General features: G+C 42.9%; 1 protein-coding gene across 2 annotated transcripts in view; it reads right to left on the reverse strand.

The window, feature by feature from the left end:
• LOC126259943 (gustatory and odorant receptor 24-like) overlaps nt 1-21,994 on the reverse strand; it is a 184,831-nt gene that overhangs the window by 130,155 nt on the left and 32,682 nt on the right. For both annotated transcript variants that reach the window (XM_049957045.1, XM_049957043.1), the window contains exon 2: nt 7,046-7,258. In XM_049957045.1, the coding sequence (XP_049813002.1) occupies nt 7,046-7,220 (175 nt within the window). In that variant the 5' untranslated portion in view covers nt 7,221-7,258. The remainder of the gene's footprint in view (nt 1-7,045; nt 7,259-21,994) is intronic.

Here is a 21,994-nt window from a genome sequence, read left to right on the forward strand (position 1 = left end):
CATTTGTATCCATTAGAATTTTTTTGAGTGTTTCAATTTTTGTAGTATGGCATTTGAGACCTTCATTGGGCGTTTGAATATTTGTAGATTGGAGTTTGTTGCTATCACTGATCATCTCAATTTTTGTGTCGACTTACAAACGGATATTCTGCTTCCTCTCCAACTGCATGTTGGGAGACATGTGTGAAAATTTGTATATAGTGTGATGTATAATAGTGTAATTACCTATTTTTGACTATACATGTGCCATCATCTTTTAACAACTCTTGAAAGTTTTATATGTGTCGCCTGTCATACAGCTGTCTTGTTTTATGAATAACCAAAAACCCATACTGTGTGTAATTACAACAGTCTCCACATTAAGTCATAAATTCATTGAACATCATGGCAGTTTCTACATGTGCTTGATTAATATATTTTAAATTTATGTTATCTTATTAAAAGCCATGCAACAGCTCAGATTGCATAAAATACTTTTTTTTATTTAAGACAATCAGTTTCATCTCCAGATCTTAAATCTCTTTGTTGTAAAATATGTTCGTTTTACGCTGAACCTCATGTACAAGGTGGATAAAAATCCATTTGACGTCTTATGCACGAGGTTCAGCATAAAGCAAACATGTTTTACAACAAAAAGATTTTGAGATCTGAAGATGACAGCAAAGTCTGTTGAAACCAGGTGCCTTAAATAGAGGAGTATTTTATGCGATCTTAGTTGTTGAATGGTTTTTAACAACTAAAACAGATCGTCCTTCAGTATTCTCAAAATGAGAAAATTCCATCTTATTACTTTGTTTGAGAGCTGCTTATCTTAGAGTATGTGTGGCTCAGATAAAATATGAGTACATGTACCCCATATGACAGCTAAAGCAGAAATAGTTCCATGTTTGATATTGGTTTTCCACTGCAATATCATCAGATATAAACATAGTGTTTGGCTTTAGTGTTTCTGGCAGAGAAATATCGCTGCTTTCACTGGATGGCATGTATGTTATAACATCAACCTGACAACACCTCCTGTTATACAAACATCAAAAAAAAGTTTTGCATCACCTTGGTTCCGAGAGTTCCGGAATTTGTACAGAAAATTGGAACAAAGATCAACATAAACATCATTTCCACCCTTTTTATTCCTCATGAAAAGCACACATTGCATGTTGTACCACCATACAGTGAGACCTTCAGAGGTGGTGGTCGACATTGCTATACACATCAGTAAAAAAATGGTTCAAATGGCTCTGAGCACTATGGGACTCAACTGCTGAGGTCATTAGTCCCCTAGAACTTAGAACTAGTTAAACCTAACTAACCTAAGGACATCACACACATCCATGCCCGAGGCAGGATTCGAACCTGCGACCGTAGCGGTCTCGCGGTTCCAGACTGCAGCGCCAGAACCGCGCGGCCACTTCGGCCGGCACACATCAGTACCTCTAATACCCAGTAGCACGTCCTCTTGCACTGATGCATGCCAGCATTTGTCGTGACATACTATCCACAAGTTCATCAAGTCACTGTAGATCCAGACTGTCCCGCTCCTCAATGGCGATTCGGCGTAGATCCCTCACATTTGTTGGTGGATCACGTCGTCCATCAACAGCCCTTTTCTATCTATCCCAGCATGTTCGATAGGGTTCATGTCTGGAGAACATACTGGCCAGTCTAGTCGAGTGATGTCGTTATCCTGAACGAAGACATTCACAAGATGAGCACGATGGGGGCGCGAATTGCCGTCCATGAACACGAATGTCTCGCCAATATGCTGCCGATATGGTTTCACTGTCGGTCGGAGGATGGCATTCACGTATCATACAGCCATAACGATGCCTTCCATGACCACCAGCGGCGTACGTCGGTCCCACATAATGCCACTCCAAAACTTCAGGGAACCTCCACCTTGCTGCACTCGCTGGACGGTGTGTCTAAGGCGTTCAGCCTGATCGAGTTGCCTCCAAACATGTCTATGACGATTGTCTGGTTCAAGGCATATGCGACACTCACCGGTGAAGAGAACGTGATGCCAATCATGAACGGTCCATTCGGCATGTTGATGGGTTAATCTGTACTGCGCTGCATGATATCGTGGTTGCAAAGATGGACCTCGCCAGGGACGTCGTGAGTGAAGCTGCCCATCATGCAGCCTATTGCGGACAGTTTGAGTCGTAACACGACATCCTGTTGCTGGACGAAAAGCATTATTAAACATGGTGGCGTTGCTGTCAGGGTTCCTTCGAGGCATAATCCCTAAGTAGTGGTCATCCGCTGCAGTAGTAGCCCTGGGGCGGCATGAGCGAGGCATGTCATCGACAGTTCCTGTATCTTTGTATTTCCTCCATGTCCGAACAACATCGCTTTGGTTCACTTCCTGGCACAAAGTAACAATGTGGACGCGATCGAACCACGGTACTGGCATTCTAGGCATGATTGAGCTACAGACAACACGAGCCGTGTACCTCCTTCCTGGTGGAATGACTTGAACTGATCGGCTGTCGGACCCCCTGTGTCTAATAGGCGCTGCTCATACATGGTTGTTTACATCTTTGGTTGGGTTTAGTGATATCTTTGAACAGTCAAAGGGACTACAATATCCACCGTCAACGTCTATCTTCAGGAGTTCTGGGAACTGGGGTGATACAAAACTTTTTTTTTATGTGTGTATATAGTGTTTAGGCTAGAAAGATGTTTTTGAAAACACATACAGATGTTGGAACTGAACTCCATCTGGGTGTATCAGCAATGACAAAATAACGTTCGTCTTGCTGTAATCCAGTGGACCTACATTTATCAATTGTATACCGTCAAGCAGGGGGTGGGGGTGGGGGGGGGGGCTCTGAGCACTATGGGACTTAACATCTATGGTCATCAGTCCCCTAGAACTTAGAACTACTTAAACCTAACTAACCTAAGGACATCACACAACACCCAGTCATCACGAGGCAGAGAAAATCCCTGACCCCGCCGGGAATCGTCAAGCAGGAACGTTCCATTCTTCTTCTATTTTTCTGCAGTATTGGCAGACTGGTCAGTTATTACAAAGACTTTGTGAAGAGAATATTCCATACATCCAGTTATAGTGATGACTACATGTTTACATTAGCATACCAGGGATTTTATAGGGGTGGGGAAGTGGTTGGGTTGTTTGGGGGAAGAGACCAAACAGCAAGGTCACCGGTCTCATCGGATTAGGAAAGGATGGGGAAGGAAGTCGGCCGTGCCCTGTCAAAGGAACCATCCCGGCATTTGTCTGGGGCGATTTAGGGAAATCACGGAAACATAAATCAGGATGGCCAGACATGGGACTGAACCATCATCGTCCCGAATGCGAGTCCAGTGAGCTAACCACTGCGCCATCTCGCTCTGTGATTTTATAGGGGAAAAACGACATACAATCATGTCTTACACATTTTTATTTATGAACTCTTACATACACCTGGATATATAAACATGCTTATGCCTACACTATAATGTAGCGATGTAGAGCATGCATCATATTATTGAACCATGGTTTCTTCAGCAGTATGTAGAGTTTGCCATATTAGCTCTATCAAATTGGTATACAAATTTTCGTAAAATCTGTACACACGTGGCTGCCAGGTTATTTGTTGACTGAGAGCACAGTAGCTATTGTATATTAAAGACTTAAATGTCTCTTCTTACAAATGAGTGTTTCTCTCTTATTATGCAGTTATGCGATGTCACCTTAGTAGTTTTTATGACGACCCAATAACGCTGCAGGAGTTTGACTATTCTGAGCACACAAGACCACAGTTAGAACTGAGTCATAACAAAGACGATTCCACCCAAGTATAATATTACTTTACTGCCACAATACTGAGGGTCCTCAAAAAGAGTTGAATTCATCATATGACAGCTTTTCGATATTATCATATCTACTCCTGCTAACATTTAAACTGAAAATGTGATGAAAATTGGTATTTGGTCCTGTTGTATTGGTCATGACTTTCTCTTCAGAATATCTGTGTATTCTAGCGCAGGCTTGGCACTGTGTCTCGCCAGAAATAGCTCACTAAGTGTATCATAATGTTCGTGCATTCTGGTGCTAGTAATAGCTCAGAAACTTGGTAGTAAAGAGTGAATTCACACATAGCGATAAAAAGTTCAATATCATCCTGTGTCTGAGTGCACAAATAACTCAAATACTTCTTGCCTGAGTATATCAGAATGTTTATACATTTTGATTCTATCACATTATTGCATTTCTGTCTTGCAGAGACATTAATTCATTCCTGAGGAAAGAAAATAGGCATAGTAGGTGTTACTGATAGATAACCATCTACAGCTTTGCATCCAGAGGTTGTGCTGTGTCTGGTCATAGTATAAACTATCTGATGTCACACAGTTTGCAGACGGTGGTCGTGCAGTTAGCGTCATGCTGCGCCAGGCTCTCTAGTCACCAGTCGTGGCAGTCCTTCTGCCCACACCAATGCAATGGCTCTCGCACCAGCACACCCACAGACCCGTTGGCGGCCTGCAGTCGTCCCTGATTGTTTGTATACAAAAAAAAAAAAAAACGTTCCTCTTCTATTCGACAGACACGTCAGTAGTGTGAGGCAAGTGACGTAGTTTCGACATCTTGGATTGTGATGTCAGAAGGGTGGGGAGTAGTAAGGAGGGAAATCTGGCAAGGCTGCATGACGTGACACAGCAAAGTAGGCCACAGCAAATTTGGTAACAATGAAGGCTGTGCGGAAACTCTCATTTACAGCCTACCTGAGATATCTAAAGAAACTTGTGGACTCATTTCCTCTCTAGACTGAGAACATTATCAAGGCTAGAAGTGGTGTCACCCAGTAATGATTCCTAGTGATGACTAATTTTTGGGCTGTGTACATATTAATGACTTCTTGGCATGATTAATGACGTGCTTTCAGGTCACCCAGTATTAGCGTGATGGTTTCTAGTCATGACTAATTTTTTGGCTTGTGTATTTATCAGTAAAGCATAATCTGTGATCTCTCAAGTTTTCTTGGAATGAGTAATTAATGCTGTGCTTTCGGGTGTCCTGTCGAGTTGTTGTCCATTTCATGCACTTTTTTTCAGACTGTAGCTAAAAGTCTGTGAAATACCGGTCGAACTTTTCCATGTTTATTTCCAAGGAATTAGAAAGTAGGATCCTCGTTAAGAGGGAGACTACATTTAAACTGATCATAATATGCATATCCCAGGACCACAGTTGATGAGGCGGTGTACAAAGTCAGTGGAATTACCATTTAATGTTTGCACCCCACATATTTGCTAAGAATATGTTTCACACAGCTTGTCAACTGGTATGCAGGGGTACCAGTATTTCTAACTATAGGTGTTAGAGGAATTCCTCCCTTGTGTACATTAGTAAGACCATTCAGTCATGGTGCCACCTCTACTTCTAAGATCCTTAATGAAGTTACGTGAAACGCCTAATCCACTGAGAAGAGCCGCCATATGTCTTGCGATTTTATTTGTAGAACCAGTATACAAGGCGTGTTTTTTTTTAAATAAGTACCGTTTCGAAATTTAAAAAAAGATGTGCTAAGATATCTCAATAATTTTATTTTTACATGAAAGTCTGTACCTTAATACACTTTTCTACATAATTTCCGTCAATACTGAGGCACTTGTCATAACGTTGTACCAGTTTTTGAATACCCTCCTCATAGAAGTCTGTCGCCTGACTTGTTAACCACTGTATCACCACTGTTTTGACTTCGTCATCGTCTTGAAGACGCTGACCGCCCAGGTGTTTCTTCAAGTACAGAAACAGATGGTAGTCACTGGGCGCAAGATCGGGGCTGTAAGGAGGATGATCTACAGTTTCCCATCGAAAAGATATGATGAGATCTTTGGTCTGATTCGCCACATGCGGACGGGCATTGTTCTTGCAGCAAAACGATGCCCTTGCTCAGCTTGCCACGTCTTTTGTTCTGAATTGAACGAGGCAGATTGTGCAATGTCTTACACTAAGCTGCTGCATTGATTGTCTCATTACAAGGCAGAAATTCCACAAGCAATATTCCTTTTCTGTCCCAAAAAACTGCGCACATGATTTTCCGGGCAGAAATTGTTTGCTTAAACTTCACTTTTCTGGGTGAATCTGAATGCCGCCATTCCGTGGACTGTTGCTTTGATTCTGGTGTGACGTAGGTCAACCATGTTTCATCGCCCGTAACAATTTGGCTTAAGAAATCATCACCGTCGTTGTGGTACCGTTCAAGGAAAGTCAATGCACTGTCTAAAGGTTTGGTTTTGTGCACATCCGTCAACATTTTCGGTACCCAACGTGCGCACAATTTTTCGTAATTCAAGTGCTCGGTCACAGTTCCATACAAAACACTACGAGAAACATTAGGAAAGTCATCCCGCAAGGAGGAAGTCAAAGCGTCTGTTTTCTCTCACCTTATTGCCCACTTCCTGCACCAAACTTTCATTAACGACCAAAGGATGCCCACTCCGTTGTTCATCATGCACATTTGTGCGGCCATGTTTAAATGCTCTCACCCACTTTCTTACTATCCCATCTTTCATAATGTTTTCTCCGTAACCTGCACAGATCTCACGATGAATATCGATAGCTTTTAGGCCTTTAGCACTAAGAAATCTTATAAGAGCCCGTACTTCACAGTCGGCGGGACTCACGATTATCGGAAGCATCTTAAACACTCAGTACACAATGTAAACAAGGAAGAATCAGATAGTAATGGCGTCAGTGCGTAGACAACAGATGTAAGTACCCAGTGCGCATGTGCAGAACGCCGACCGCAGCGCTGCGGCCGCGGTGTGGCAAAATGGTACTTGCTTAACAAATACGCTTCGTCTATCTGTCTGTAAGCAATGTTGTTCAAAAGATCGCAAATCTTCTTGTTCACATTTGGCATCAGGCAATGGAACAACACGGCAGAGCACCGAAAACACACTATTAAAAGTATTAACTATCTATATCAGACTTTTCTTAGTTAACAGTAAAATAAATGAGAAAAGTAGGAAAAAAGTAAAAGTTTGTTCAGCAGCCAAAAGCAAAGAGACAACGTGGCAACGTCAGTTGTAGTACCTGTTTGCAGGCCTTTTATAGGCAGCAGACCCAACGCCTTCATCAGTGTCAGGGAAGGTTTCAGGTCACTCGCGAAGACCCCCAGTGCATCAGCGTTCTTCTTCTGTGGTCTAGCGTCGCTGCAGTGCACGCTATCTGCCACCCGCGAGTGGAAAGCCCATGCCATGGCTCTCATCGTGCTCCAGACGGTCTGCTACGCGTGCTCTTGACACACTGGAACAGATATTTATGTCATCATTTGCTAGTGCAAATCGACCCATTGCAATGCTCGATCGATAAAGCACTGCAACCTTAAGAAACTAATGCACTGAAGAAATACGAAATCAAAAACAAATTAAGTTCCTAACCCCGCCCACGCACTGCCATGTAAAACACACAAAAATAGAGATAAACAAATTTCCCCCCAAACCTTAAGATGAAAGGCAATGCCTAAAGGTAAATCCGTCGAACAATAGCTGTCATCAGCCTTCATAAGTGGAAGTAGCTAGTGCAAATATGACGTGAACGTGATAGGTGTATGCGCATGTAGTACATTTATTAAGATACTTCCCATTTACTCCAGGCAAATTAGTAAGAAAATCAGCAAATGGGGGAAAATGTAAAAGTTTTGAAACTTCTGGATAGCACTCATGTAGGGTGTAGTAATAAAAAACAGATAAGTTCCCCGTAGTAGGAAGGGGGGAGGCGTGCCCCCTTTATCCCTCCAAAAGTCAATTTGCACCACTTTTTAAATTTGTAAGCAAAAAGGCTCATTTTTCGAGCAGAGTTCTTATCAGTAAATATATTCCTCGCAAAACTGTACACGAAAAAGATCTTTTGCATCTTTCCATTTATACAATTGGTATTTGAGGTATAAGAATTGGAATTGAATTCTGCTAACGTAATAGTTTTTGTTATTTAGCAAAGTATTTCAATGGAAAGCGTAATTAAGTGTATGTAAATATTTCGTAGCTTATATATTCTACTTGGTAATATTTCTTTTGCGATCAGTATTGTTGAAATCAGGAGTACGTGCCAATAATGAAAACGGCAAGTTCACCTTCCCATTCACTCAGCGCTCCCCTACCACTATTGTCACTGCCGTTTCTTCCTATCCAGTGTACAGTACCGTTGAGTTAATGTTTTAAACTGTTGAAGTAGTGCCAGAGAGTTCTGTTTTTGTGACAGTAGTTATCATTTTGTGGTGTTATGAAGTGCTTCTTCTTAGTCTCATTCCTTTTGTCTGGACTGAGAAAACAGTAATGCTGGACCCTACTACCTGTTTTATTTGTGGTAAATCTGTTCCGGAAGTGACGAAAGGCTTGGAAATTCTGATACGCGTCAGCAAGGAACGGAAGGATGGAGCTCATAATCTTCTACAGAAGGCTTGACTGGTTGAAGTGTATAAGGTATATCGACGTGAATATATATTTGGAACGTAATAAAAGGAAACTAATTACTCAGTATGTTGCACAAGTTTGAGATTTCCTCTTATCCACTCAATTTCAAAAAAGACTATTTCATAAGTGATGAAAAGTGTGACATACAGGCGGAAACAAAAAAACCACTCCACAAACGCCGTGGAGTGTCTGAAGTTCGCTCTTTAACTGCGAAACGTACACAGTTTGAAAAATCAAAGAAACGCGATGATGATTTCGGTAGAAAGGTTGCGAACGCACCAACAGTGTTTTGTGTTCAGTAGCTGCAGAAGGCCATTATCATCAAGATTGCTACGCTAAATTGGTGGGAACCCCTCCTCTTTTCGAAAAAGAGGCCTCCCTCAAAGTACCAACTTGCAGGCCGAAGTGGCCGCGCGGTTCTGGCGCTGCAGTCTGGAACCGCGGGACCGCTACGGTCGCAGGTTCGAATCCTGCTTCGGGCATGGATGTGTGTGATGTCCTTAGGTTAGTTAGGTTTAACTAGTTCTATGTTCTAGGGGACTAATGACCTCAGCAGTTGAGTCCCATAGTGCACAGAGCCATTTTTTTGAAAGTACCAACTTTGATGCCACTTTTCCAGAATTATGCAAATTTATAGATAGTTCAGAGCAGTGTCAATTTTCACTGCTCGATTTGTAGCGGAAAGTTAGTGAATGTCTTCCAGAAAGAGGGACAATGACTATAAAAACTCTGAAAAACAAACTGATTGAACAGTTCGATGATGGGGTCTTGTTTGCCGCAATGCCAAAAACTCCCCCAGTTGTTTGTTTTTTTGGCAGTGGCCACAAACTTTTGAATCAATGGTACAATAAACGACATGTTAATGAAAAAGATGAGAGGAATAGTAGAAGCAGCAGCAGCTATCGTCTGTGAAGATATAAGAATGACACTTTATAGAATTGCCGCCTATCCACATATCAGTGACATTACACAGAAGGCTGAAGTTATGTTTCTTGACACTTTACACAAATTTTTGAAGGGTGTGGTCAAAGGTAGTGAACAGTCCCCTTTAAAAAATGTACAGCAATATCCAATGCGATTGTCAGCTACCAGGTCTCGTTCATTTATCTCCCCACTGCAACTTGGTCTTGCAGTGTACTTGTTTCGTAAAGTGGGATCAAAAAATATTATTGAAATTGTCTCGAATGCGGCTTTCTGCCCTTCATACAGCACTGCGGCTTTATTTGAGGCTTCTGCCGTTCAGTTCTGGAAACCAAATATCTCAAATTATTCGTTCTCGCAGTTCGTTTTCGATAATGCTGACTTCAACATTGCAACAATAACGGGCAGAGGTAGATTCCATGCTATAGGTGGAATCAGGTGTGTGACTCCTGGGAAAGCGACAGAACATCAGAAAGTAACGAAACTCTGTGTCATGCCGAGCTCTACTGAAACAGCAAGTACCCAAAGAATTAGTCCGCTAACATTCCGAAGGCAGAATAGAGTTGGAATTGAAGAAATCGTTCTGCAAAATGTCTACTAACCGATCGGTAGCCCAAGCCGGCGTTTGTCAACCACTCGACATGCAAGCTAAAGATGTAGTTGCAGTGGAGGTTAATGGAGGGAATGAGCTATTCACTAATATAGTTATTTGATTAGTTGGCTTTCACTAGATAATGTCTTTTCTAGGGGCAACAGATTCTTAATGAGAGACAGTGGACTCTCTCAACTTTTGGGGTCTGTATATGCTGCAGGTTCTGTTCCCCATATACTTTCAGGCTCAATCTGCACTCATGTTTGCTCTTTCCGTCATTATACAGGAGTAAATGGCGGTCATGGAGGAGGAGGAGCAACATATTGAAGACTGTATTTCTGATTTGAGTGGAAACGGCGCATCTTTCGGCGATTTCAAAAAAGATCAAGTGATTGAGATGCACAAAAATTAATTTGTCAACACAGTGGATGATATTAAGCAAAGAGGGAAAACTTCCCAGTTATGGATACAATACATTCAGCTTGTTATCTTGACATTGCATTTCATCCAGGCAGAGAGTATGGGGAATTGGGAGTTCCATATAGAATGTTTGAGTGCATGCTTCCAATATTCCACGCAACTGGACACTTTCATTATGCTAAGGCGTCTCATTTGTACCTCCAGGACATGCAAAAACTGAAAGAAACCATGAAACCCGCGGAGTTCGGTAAATTCACTAAGGACATCTTCTTCACGGTTCGACTCTCTGACAAGGATTGGTGTGGAGTGTGGACCGACATGACGATAGAACAAACGCTTCTGAAGAACCTGAAGAGTGTTGGACGTGTTTCACATGGAAGAGGTTTCACCGATAGTGTGTTGAAACGATGGATTTGCGGTATACCAATAGCCCATCACATATGTAAAGCTATGGAACAGTTCTTCAGTTTACATTCGGTTTCGAGTGATCAACATGTTGAACTCAGGAGTGGGACAACAGAAATTGACGAGAAAGTTCGCAGAAAATTTCTGCTATGGTTGCAACAACACACTCCATTTATTTATAAGGAGCAAATGTATTCATTAGGATCTGGATTAGTAGCTTCACATGAAGCTGTGTCTATTGGTGAAGAAGCTCTTCGAACAGTAGTTACTTTCTCGCCCAAATTTGCTTCTCTGAAGCTTAAGCGACCCATCATGGTTAGGGCAATGTTCATGTCAACTGCAAGGCTTGAAAAAAATATAACTGAAGTAGATACAACTCAGTTATTTCAGAGAATACTGTGCACGTTTCATTCACCTGATGATTTAAAGGATTGCTTCACGTACGAATTATCGAGTGTACCAATGTCTGTTTGACAGCAGTGGATTGATGAAGGAAACAAAAAAGTCGTCGCTGTACAATCGTTTCAATCAAGTTCCTGAAAGGAATATTGACAATAATAACTCGAAGTTCTTTGTTGTAGATGGGGGGTTTCTTATCCATCATGTGTATGGCCCGAAAATGGAACTTATGGTGACATTTATAAAACCTTAATAGCCTATTTCAGAGACATTATAAAGAAGATGTTGCTGTTGTATTTGACGGATATTCAGAAAGTTCTCTGAACATAAAAACTATTGAACGCCAAATGACGAGACGTTATGTGTTGAATCACAGTCCGCCTCTCTCAGAAACCTCAGCAATAAGGAAAGGTTTATTACACAGCTTGTGCAAAAACTAGAGAGTTTTGGTACTGAAACCAGGACTGTGGATGACGATTCAGATGTTGAAATTGTTGCAAAAGCAATAAATGCCTCAAAATTTTACCAGCAAGTGATTATAGTGGGTCAAGATGTAGATCTTCTTGTGCTACTTATCACTCTTGCTCCAGACGACACAGACATAATCCTGATGAAGGAAGGTAAAGGTAGCATCAGAGCAAAGTGTTAGAGTTCTAAAGATATACGTAACTCCTTACTCATTCTTGAATGCAAGAATTCGATACTGTTTCGTCATGCAGTAAGTAGTTGCGACAGCACTTCAGCCTTGTTTGGGAAAGGAAAGCTGCAAGCTTTCCAACTATTCAACCGATATCTCCAACTCCATAATATTCCACGAATATTCAACAATCCTGCTTCCTCTCCTGATACCATTGCAAAAGCAGGAGAGAAATTTATACTCTCTCTCTACACAAAAACAGTAGAAAGTCCTGATGATGACAACTTAAATGCCATTTGATTTCAACGTTTTAAGGTACTTGTGGGTAAGGCAGAAAATCCTGTCATACTCTCTTTTGCCACCGACTACCAATGAAAGACGCCTCCACTATTATCGAGTTTACTTACAAGTCCAGCTATGGCTGAGGAAAAACTTGGGTCCCTGAAACTGGGGCTGGAGGGAACCAAACTCATCCTTCTCCCCAATTCACATGAAACGATCACCTGCTCCAGAGAAAATACTGCTGCTGCTTTCATACGGCTGCACATAAGGCTGCGGAAGAAAGTGCGGATGTGTGAAGGCTGACCTACATTGCACAACAATGCGCAAAAACTGTCGTGGACACAGATGCACTAATATGCCTCGCAGTTATTTGACAGAAGATTTCGATGAGGGTTTTATGTAAAAAACATATTGACAAGAATTTATTTGAAACTTCCTGGCAGATTAAAACTGTGTGCCGGACCAAGACATCCCCCAGGCTGCGGCTAAGCCATGTCTCCGCAATATTCTTTCTTTCAGGAGTGCTAGTTCTGCTAGGTTCGCAGGAGAGCTTCTGTAAATTTGAAAAGTAGGAGACGAGGTACTGGTAGAAGTAAAGCTGTGAGGAGGGGGCGTCAGTCGTGCTTGGATAGCTCAGTTGGTAGAGCACTTACCCGCGAAAGGCAAAGTTCACGAGTTCGAGTCTTGGTTTGGCACACAGTTTTAATCTGCCAGGAAGTTTCATATCAGCACACACTCCGCTGCAGAGTGAAAATCTCATTCAATAATTTATTTGTTTGATAGATACTGTGGTATTTTCATTGTCTACATGCTGTATACCTGAATTAAATCTATTACAACACAATCAGGTGTTGAATAGATTTACAGTAATTCTTAATTTTCATGAAAAATTATTTTCATTCCAATAATTATGTTGCATAAATCTAAAGTAAAAGCAAAATTTTTCTGTATAAATAAAAGTCTGCTTCAAAAGAAATTTCACTTTTTTTACTTTCAAATTTTAGCACTCATAAACTAATTACCTTGCTTAAACAATCATTTGATTCCCTCTGAGTATAATTTCACCAGAAATATTTTCTGTCATGTAGGTAACTTCCTTAAATGAACCGTTTTTCGTAAAGTTTGAAAAAAGGAAAATAAATTACGTCAAGGGGTGGAGGAGGGGGAAGCTCCCCCAATAGGGGAGGGAACTTTTCTGTTTTTTACTTATATATCCCCTAAGAGTGTTTTCCCAAAGTTTCAAAATTTTATAAAATTTTCCCCCATTTTTTTCCAATTTCCCTGGACTAATTGAAAGGGGTCTGAGTTCGAGCTCCAGTCTGAAATACGGTTCTAATGTGTCAGAAAATTTCATAAAATCGGACAATTAGCTATGCAACACAACTTTCATTTCCGAAGCTGTCCTCTCAAGAGTGACAGTTCGAAAGTTAAATTTCTGTAACACAACAAAGAATTTTGTTAAATGGCATCATTTCGGGTAGGTGCTGTGCTTGAAGCAATTGTAAACAAAATTCGAATCAGATGCGACAGGCAGTTGACTGTTGACGCGACCTGAAGTGGTCAAGGTAGCAGCTGCTGCAGGATACGGATGAGAAAATAGTCTATCGAGTCGTTATAAACATTTCATACATTTTTCTGCTGGTCAAATAAAAACTGATTAGACAAAGTCTCTTGAGGACTCTACATCAGCAATAAAGACCATTTAGCTTTAGATTGCCGGCCGAAGTGGCCGTGCGGTTAAAGCCGCTGCAGTCTGGAACCGCAAGACCGCTACGGTCGCAGGTTCGAATCCTGCCTCGGGCATGGATGTTTGTGATGTCTTTAGGTTAGTTAGGTTTAACTAGTTCTAAGTTCTAGGGGACTAATGACCTCAGCAGTTGAGTCCCATAGTGCTCAGAGCCATTTGAACCAGCTTTAGATTAATGTGTTCAGCGTGACAGTGGAAGCATTGGAAATGTAAAGTGTATCGGTGACTGTAGACATCTCAAAGAAATACAAACTTTTAAAGCAGGAATAAAAGACAGCCAACCACTTGCAGTAAACAGTGGTTTACGAATAACCTTGACCAAGGTTTCGACGGATTTAAACCAGCCTTCACCAGAAGGACAAACAAACTTCACATTAGCAATTCATTCAGTAAAAGCTGTCTCCACATGACATGCATAGGCAACGGTCTGTATGTCCACATGTAAAAATTAAGGCCCCTGGAATCAAGGACTTGTCACATCACTAAAACTAATCTAATGTCGCGTCATGGAGTGAAATGGACTGCTCTCGGTGAGGTTGTTGGCTTACATCTATTTCCGGATGCGGGTCACCTGTTCTCATCAGTGGAGGAAATTCTGCACTTTTATTTATCCGGCTATCCGTTCCAGGCCTATCGATAGCAGATATATTCACAATATCGTCTAGCTAATCATTCATTTTGAATAAATTTGTCTATCCAAGGTCATTGGGTGGAGTTTACCAATATTTCTTTCAAGACTTTCAACGTTCATCACGTATACAAGTATGGTTCCAGACCTGTCTTACACCTGTTTTTAGATATTTGACGTCCTTTGGAGGTTGCTGTAATACACTAAAGAACAAAGGAAACTGGTACACCTGCCTGTGATCAAACACCTGTCGGAGTTGTATCTAGACGTATCAGGGGCCTCACATCACTCCAACTGCACACGCCTCACACCATTATAGAGCCTCCACCAGTTTAAACAGTCCCCTATTGACACACAGGGTCCATAGATTCATGACCCGTACATTTCCGTCCGATCGATACAATTTGAAACGAGACTCGTCCCAACAGGCAACATGTTTCCAGTCGTCAACAGTCCAATGTCGATACTGACAGGCCCCAGGCGAGGTGTACAGCTTTGCGTCGCGCAGCCATCGAGGGTACACAAGTGGGACTTCGGCTCCAAAAGGCCATATCGATGATGTTTCGTTGAATGGTTCACACGCTGACCCTTGTTGATGGCCCAGAGTTGAAATCTGCAGCAATTTGCGGAAGGGTTGCTCCTCTGACACGCTGCACGATTCTCTTCAGTTGTCGTTTGTCCCGTTCTTGCAGGGTCTTTTTCCGGCCTCAGCAATGTCGGAGATTTGATATTTAACGGGATTCCTTATATTCACGGTACACGCTTGAAATGGTCGCACAGGAAAATCCCCAGTTCATCGCTACCTCGGAGATGCTGTGCCCCATCGCTCGTGCGCCGACTATAAACTACAATCAAACTCGCTTAATTCTTGATAACCTTCCATTATAGCAGCAGTAACCGATCTAACAACTGTGCCAGACACTAGTTGACTTATATAGGCGTTGCCGACCGCAGCGCCGTGTTCTGCCTGTTTACATATCTCTGTATTTGAATACACATGAATATACCAGTTTACTTGGCGCTTCAGTGTACAAGGTGGCCATAGTACAGCTGTCACTAGGACTATGTTGCACAAAACAAAAACTAAGGATGCTGGTGACAGCTGCGGTCGGCAACGCCTGTACAAGACAACAAGTGTAGTTGTTAGATCGACTACTGCTGGTACAGTGGAAGGTTATCAAGATTTAAGTGAGTTAGAACGTGGTATTATAGTCGGCGCATGAGCGATGGGACACAGCATCTCCGTGGCAGCGTTGAAGTGGGGATTTTCCCGTACGACCATTTCACGAGTGTACCGTGACACTAGCTGTTTGAGATTGTGTTGTTTGTTCAAATGGTTCAAATGGCTCTGAGCACTATGGGACTCAACTGCTGAGGTCATTAGTCCCCTAGAACTTAGAACTAGTTAAACCTAACTAACCTAAGGACATCACAAACATCCATGCCCGAGGCAGGATTCGAACCTGCGACCGTAGCGGTCTCGCGGTTCCAGACTGCAGCGCCTTTAACCGCACGGCCACTTCGGCCGGCTGTTGTTTGTTACCTGAGAAACAATTAATAGGAAAGTAGCTACAGAACAGCGTGTTTTTATGTTACAAACGCGGTGGAAACATGACCATGATTACAGTGGTGTTTGTGATTTGTTTGCGGAACATCCTCCAAACATCAAATCTCCATCCCGACGAGATATTCGCAAATTAAATTTGAGATTTAGGGAGACTGGTCCAGTAGCGGAGCTTCGTCCTTCAGGTAGGGCAAATCTGTTACTAAAGAAGAGAATCTTAATGTTGTCGTGCAGTATTTTGTGCAGTCACGGATAAACGCTCAAGGAAAAACGTCCAATGGGAATGTAATAGTAAGAACAAGCCTACAAAGGAGGCAGAATAAGCTGAAATTGAGGTCATATATATGCTTTCTTGACTTCGAGGCCTAAATGGCTCTGTAATGGCTTATGGAATCTACATCTACAAACATCACATAGATACTGCTCTAGCCACCGTTCGGTGCGTGGTGGAGGGTACCCTGTACCACTACTAGTCATTTCCTTTCCTGTTCCACTCGCAAACAAAGAGAGTGAAAACGACTGCCTGTATGTCTCCGTATGAGCCGTATTTTGTCGTCTAATATCTTCGTGGTCCTTAAGCGCCACACAAGTTGACGGTAGCAGAATCGTTCTGCAGTCAGCTCCAAATGCCGGTTGTACACAATCCGACGAGAAGCTGATCCTAGATTTACAAAAGCATTCTTTGTAGTGACAGAGAGGCTTTTAACGTGAACGGCAGAATGAACAAACACAACTGTGTCTACGGAGATTCTACGAATCCCATGTGGCAATGGGGACAGAGTTAGACTCTCCTTTCATGAGGGTGTGGGCAGGGATATTCAACGGTTGGCTAATCTGGCCTTATTTTTCTAACAGTGCTGTAAATTTGTAAATCACTTAAATATGTGCAAGAAATGTTGTAAGAACCGGAAAATAGTCCACTTTTTTAATATATGCAGCCGCTGAAAGAAAAGCTGGTATGGCAATAAGACGGAGAACCTCCGCATTATGGAGTTCTCCTGAGAGAATTTCTGAATGAAAACTTTGATTAATAGGATGGCAGACAGGGCTCGAATGAATGGCCTCCACGATCTCAAAATATTACACACATGTATTTCTCAATCTTGGTTACACTAAAAAGTCAGGTTTATTCCGTCAAGATTCGTGATGTTGAGCATCTTAAGAACCATATCCATTTGGAATTTGAAAACGTACAATCCCGGTACATTTGCGACAAAATTCGTAAATCAGTGACAAAAAGATTCAAAGTACCCTTAGAACAGCATGGAAACCGCTTTGAGCATCTTTCGTAGGTTGATTGAATTATACGTGTATCTCTGTCTTGGTAATAAATCTGTATTTCCATTTGTTTAGTGTTATTAAACCAAAGGCATTTTGACAAGATGGTTCAAATGGCTCTGAGCACTATGGGACTTAACATCGGAGGTCATCAGTCCCCTAGAACTTAGAACTACTTAAACCTAACTAACCTAAGGACAGCACACACATCAATGCCCGAGGCAGGATTCGAACCTGCGACCGTAGCAGTCGCGCGGTTCCAGACTGAAGCGCCCAGAACCGCTCGGCCACAACGGCCGGCCGCATTTTTGACATCTGGCTTACAAAGTGTGCACAAAAATATTACACACTACCACGTCTAATATGGTGTATGATACCGCTGGCATTCAAAACAGCTTCCAGTCGTCTCTGAATGGGTATTTTGTACCATTATTCCCGCGAAATAGTGCACGTATAGGTAACGACGATGGAGATGGATAGCGGATACTCACCTTTCTCTCAAAAGCAGACCACAGGCTGGATAATACTGAGATCTGCTGACTGTGGTGGCCACGGGAGATACGACAAGTCATCCAGGTGCTCACAAAACCAGTCCTGGACGGTAAGAGCTGTGTGAACAGGCGCCCTGTCGTCTTGTATCACAGCAGCACCATTGGGAACAACCATTATACCATGAGATGAACCTGATCCGCCAAAATAATCAAATAATGCTTAGCGGTAATGGGACAATGCAGAATAACCCGGCCCATGGTATACCACGATACGGCTGCCAAAATCATCACCTAACCCCGGCTATGTTTCAGTCTCGGGACGTAAACTCGACCAGAAGTTAGAGTGAAACAACACTCATCCGACGAAATGATTTTCTTCCAGTGCTGCATAATCCAGGTATTGTAGCTTCGGCACCACCTTTTGCTGTTTCAGTTATTTGTTTCACTGACGTGTTGTTTTGGAATTCCAGCCCTTCCTGCAGTTCCATTCGCCTTGTTGTGGTGCTGACAGTTCAGCAGCAGCTTTTGCCGCTGTCATCCTCTTATTTTTCATCACAGTCCTCATAAATGATTACGTCGCGATTACTCGACACATATTTTCGTCCCCGCTTTTCCACTTCCCCTGTACGCGGTATAAATCTTCGATAAGAAGCCTCTTGAAACACCAAACATTTCGGCTACCTTGTTTACAGAAGCAGCCACCATACGAGCTGCAACAATATGCTCACGTTCGACTTCACTCAGCACCAACATAACGCGAGAGGTTCTAGGCGCTTCAGTCCGGAACCGCGCTGCTGCTACGGTCGCAGGATCGAATCATGCCACAGGTATGGATGTGTCTGGTGTCCTTCGGTTGGTTAAGTTTAAGTACACTACTGGCCATTAAAACTGCTACACCACGAAGATGACGTGCTACAGACGCGAAATTTAACCGACAGGAAGAAGGTGCTGTGATATGCAAATGATTAGCTTTTCAGAGCATTCACACAAAGTTGGCGCCGGTGGCGACACCTACAACGTGCTGACATGAGGAAAGTTTCCAACCGGTTTCTCATACACAAACAGCAGTTGACTGGCTTTGCCTGGTGAAACGTTGTTGTGATGCCTCGTGGAAGGAGGAGAAATGGGTACCATCACGTTTCCGACTTTGATAATGGTCGGATTGTAGCCTATCGCGATTGCGGTTTATCGTATCGCGACATTGCTGTCGCGTTGGACGAGATCCAATGACTGTTAGCAGAATATGGAATCGGTGGGTTCAGGAGGGTAATACGGAACGCCGTGCTGGATCCCAACGGCCTCGTATCACTAGCAGTCGAGATGACAGGCATCTTATCCGCATGGCTGTAACGGATCATGCAGCCACGTCTCGATCCCTGAGTCAACAGATTGGGACGATTGCAAGACAACAACCATCTGCACGAACAGTTCGACGACGTTTGCAGCAGCATGGACTATCAGCTCGGAGACCATGGCTGCGGTTACCCTTGACGCTGCATCACAGACAGGAGCGCCTGCGATGATGTACTCAACGACGAACCTGGGTGCACGAGTGGCAAAACGCCATTTTTTTTCGGATGAATCCAGGTTCTGTTTACAGCATCATGATGGTCTCATCCGTGTTTGGCGACATCGCGGTGAACGCACATTTGAAGCGTATATTCGTCATCGCCATACTGGTGTATCACCCGGCGTGATGGTATGGGGTGCCATTGGTTACACGTCTCGGTAACCTCTTGTTCGCATTGACGGCACTTTGAACAGTGGACGTTACATTTCAGATGTGTTACGACCCGTGGCTCTACCCTTCATTCGATCCCTGCGAAACCCTACATTTCAGCAGGATAATGCGCGACCGCATGTTGCAGGTCCTGTACGGGCCTTTCTAGATACAGAAATATTCGACTACTGCCCTGTCCACCACATTCTCCAGATCTCTCACCAATTGAAAACGTCTGGTCAATGGTAGCCGAGCAACTGGCTCGTCACAATACGCCAGTCACTACTCTTGATGAACTGTGGTGTCCCGTTGAAGCCGCTTGGGCAGCTGTACCTGTACACACCATCCAAGCTCTGTTTGACTCAATGCCCAGGCGTATCAAGACCGTTATTAGGGCCAGAGGTGGTTGTTCTGGGGACTGATTTTTCAGGACCTATGCACCCAAATTGCGTGTATATGTAATCACATGTCAGTTCTAGTATAATATATTTGTCCAATGAATACCCGTTTATCATCTGCATTTCTTCTTGGTGTAGCAATTTTAATGGCCAGTGGTGTAGTTCTAAGTCTAGGGGACTGATGACCTCAGATGTTGTCTCATAGTGATTCGAGCCATTTTTGAACCCAACATAATACACTCGCAACTACACAGAACTCCGTTCTGGCCACAACTGACACTTGCGCTATTGAGGACATTGCACAGGTGCGGTTCGTGGTCAAACACATATCTCGCGGTGTTTCCATATTTTTGCCCAACCCTTGTATGGCCACCACTGGACGTATACTAGGCTTGCAAGTTTCTGACTATTGCTCCCGCCCTAAAGTGAACTTATTTACACTCTTCTGGTTACACCCAGTGCAGTATTCAAACCAACCCATGGTTTGAGGAGAGTTTTACCTTTTGTTTATATTTAAGGTAAATACTGCTGCTGTAAATTTCTCCCAAATACTCCCAACTGGAACCCCCTTGTTTTCACTTACACTCTTTGTCACCTCCCTGCGAAAAAACTATCTCTTCAATGACTACGTTCTGAAACAGACTATTCCACTCACTTGGGTGAGGAACGAGAAGTAATAATACAGAATAGGTTTTGATCCACTCAGAATGAAAGTAAAACCTAAATAATGCTTGACGTTACTTAAGTTGGTGATGTGTCGCAGCTAGTACATATTACGCAGCCACACCTTAAGAACAGAGGGGTGAAATATTCCAGCAGTGTGTTCGAGAATGTCATTCTGTAATGGAACCAAGTTATTTAACCCTAGCTCTATAAGCTGATGGTTTTATTTATTCATTCGGCATATACAAGTCAAATAGTACAGTGTCATTACAATCCACCAGGAAATTACAACACTACACAATGCTACTTATAGTTTTGAGCCAATCTGTGGCTAGGTCAGGCAAGTAATGTATGTCCTTCAGTTCACCACTATATCCTACCACTTCACACACCAGTAGGTGGTCCATTGTCTGGATTTCACCACATTCACACACGGGACTCTCCGCAAGTCCCCACTTCTTCATTAGATGTTTGCATCTTCCCACGCTTGTTCTAAGGCGATTTAAGGCAATCCAGAGCTTCCTAGGGAGATCAAAACCATTTATCTTCTTGCTGGGGTCATCGATAAGCTTTTGGTTCTTGTGTTTCCCTTTGCGCCATGATTCCCCCCCAGGCTAGCTTTGGATCGAAGTCCTGTAATTCCCTGCCAATCTTCCAAAAGGGGGACCTAGATTTTAGCCTGTTGATGGGTGATAAGTCTTGGTGTATAGGGAGTTCTGGATTGTGTACGATCTTCCTGTATATTCTTGAGGTCGCCATGGAGCGCCTTATATCAGGGGGGTTCTATGTTGGCAAGGACTGGAAGCCAGTCACATGGGGTAGTCCTAAGTGTGCCTGAGATAATTCTCATCGTCTCTTTCAATTGGGTGTCTACTTTATTTACATGCGCACTTTTCGCCCAGACTGGTGAACAATATTCAGCCACGCTGTACATGAGGGCTAATGCTGACGTCCTTAGTGTATTAGCTCCACACACCCATGATGTTCCGGCCAATTTAGACATAATGGCATTTCGAGATTTTAATTTCTGTGTTCCAGATGGGAGCTAAACGTTAGTGTACGGTCTAATTTTACTCCCAGATATTTGGGCTTATCTTCATGTCTGATATGCCGGTCATTCAGGGAAAGCTGTAGCTTCCTGCTTGAAGCTCTGTTATTAAGGCGCATTATGGTACTGGTCGTTTTATTGGGGTTGGGATGCAAATGCCACTTAAGGTAGTAGGTGTTCAGCGCTTCAAGGTCCGCATTCAATGTTTTTTCAAGATCTTCGAAATTTTTGCTTTGGTATGCGATGGCCAGATCATCCGCATACGCAAATTTACGCGACCTGGTGCTCGGCATATCAGATATGTATAAATTAAAAAGGGTCGGCGCCAGGGCTGACCCCTGCGGCAGGCCATGGTTTATGACCATGCTTTTGCTGCT

The sequence above is a fragment of the Schistocerca nitens genome, chromosome 5 (genome assembly GCF_023898315.1).
Source record: "Schistocerca nitens isolate TAMUIC-IGC-003100 chromosome 5, iqSchNite1.1, whole genome shotgun sequence".
Classification (NCBI taxonomy): Eukaryota; Metazoa; Arthropoda; class Insecta; order Orthoptera; family Acrididae; genus Schistocerca; species Schistocerca nitens.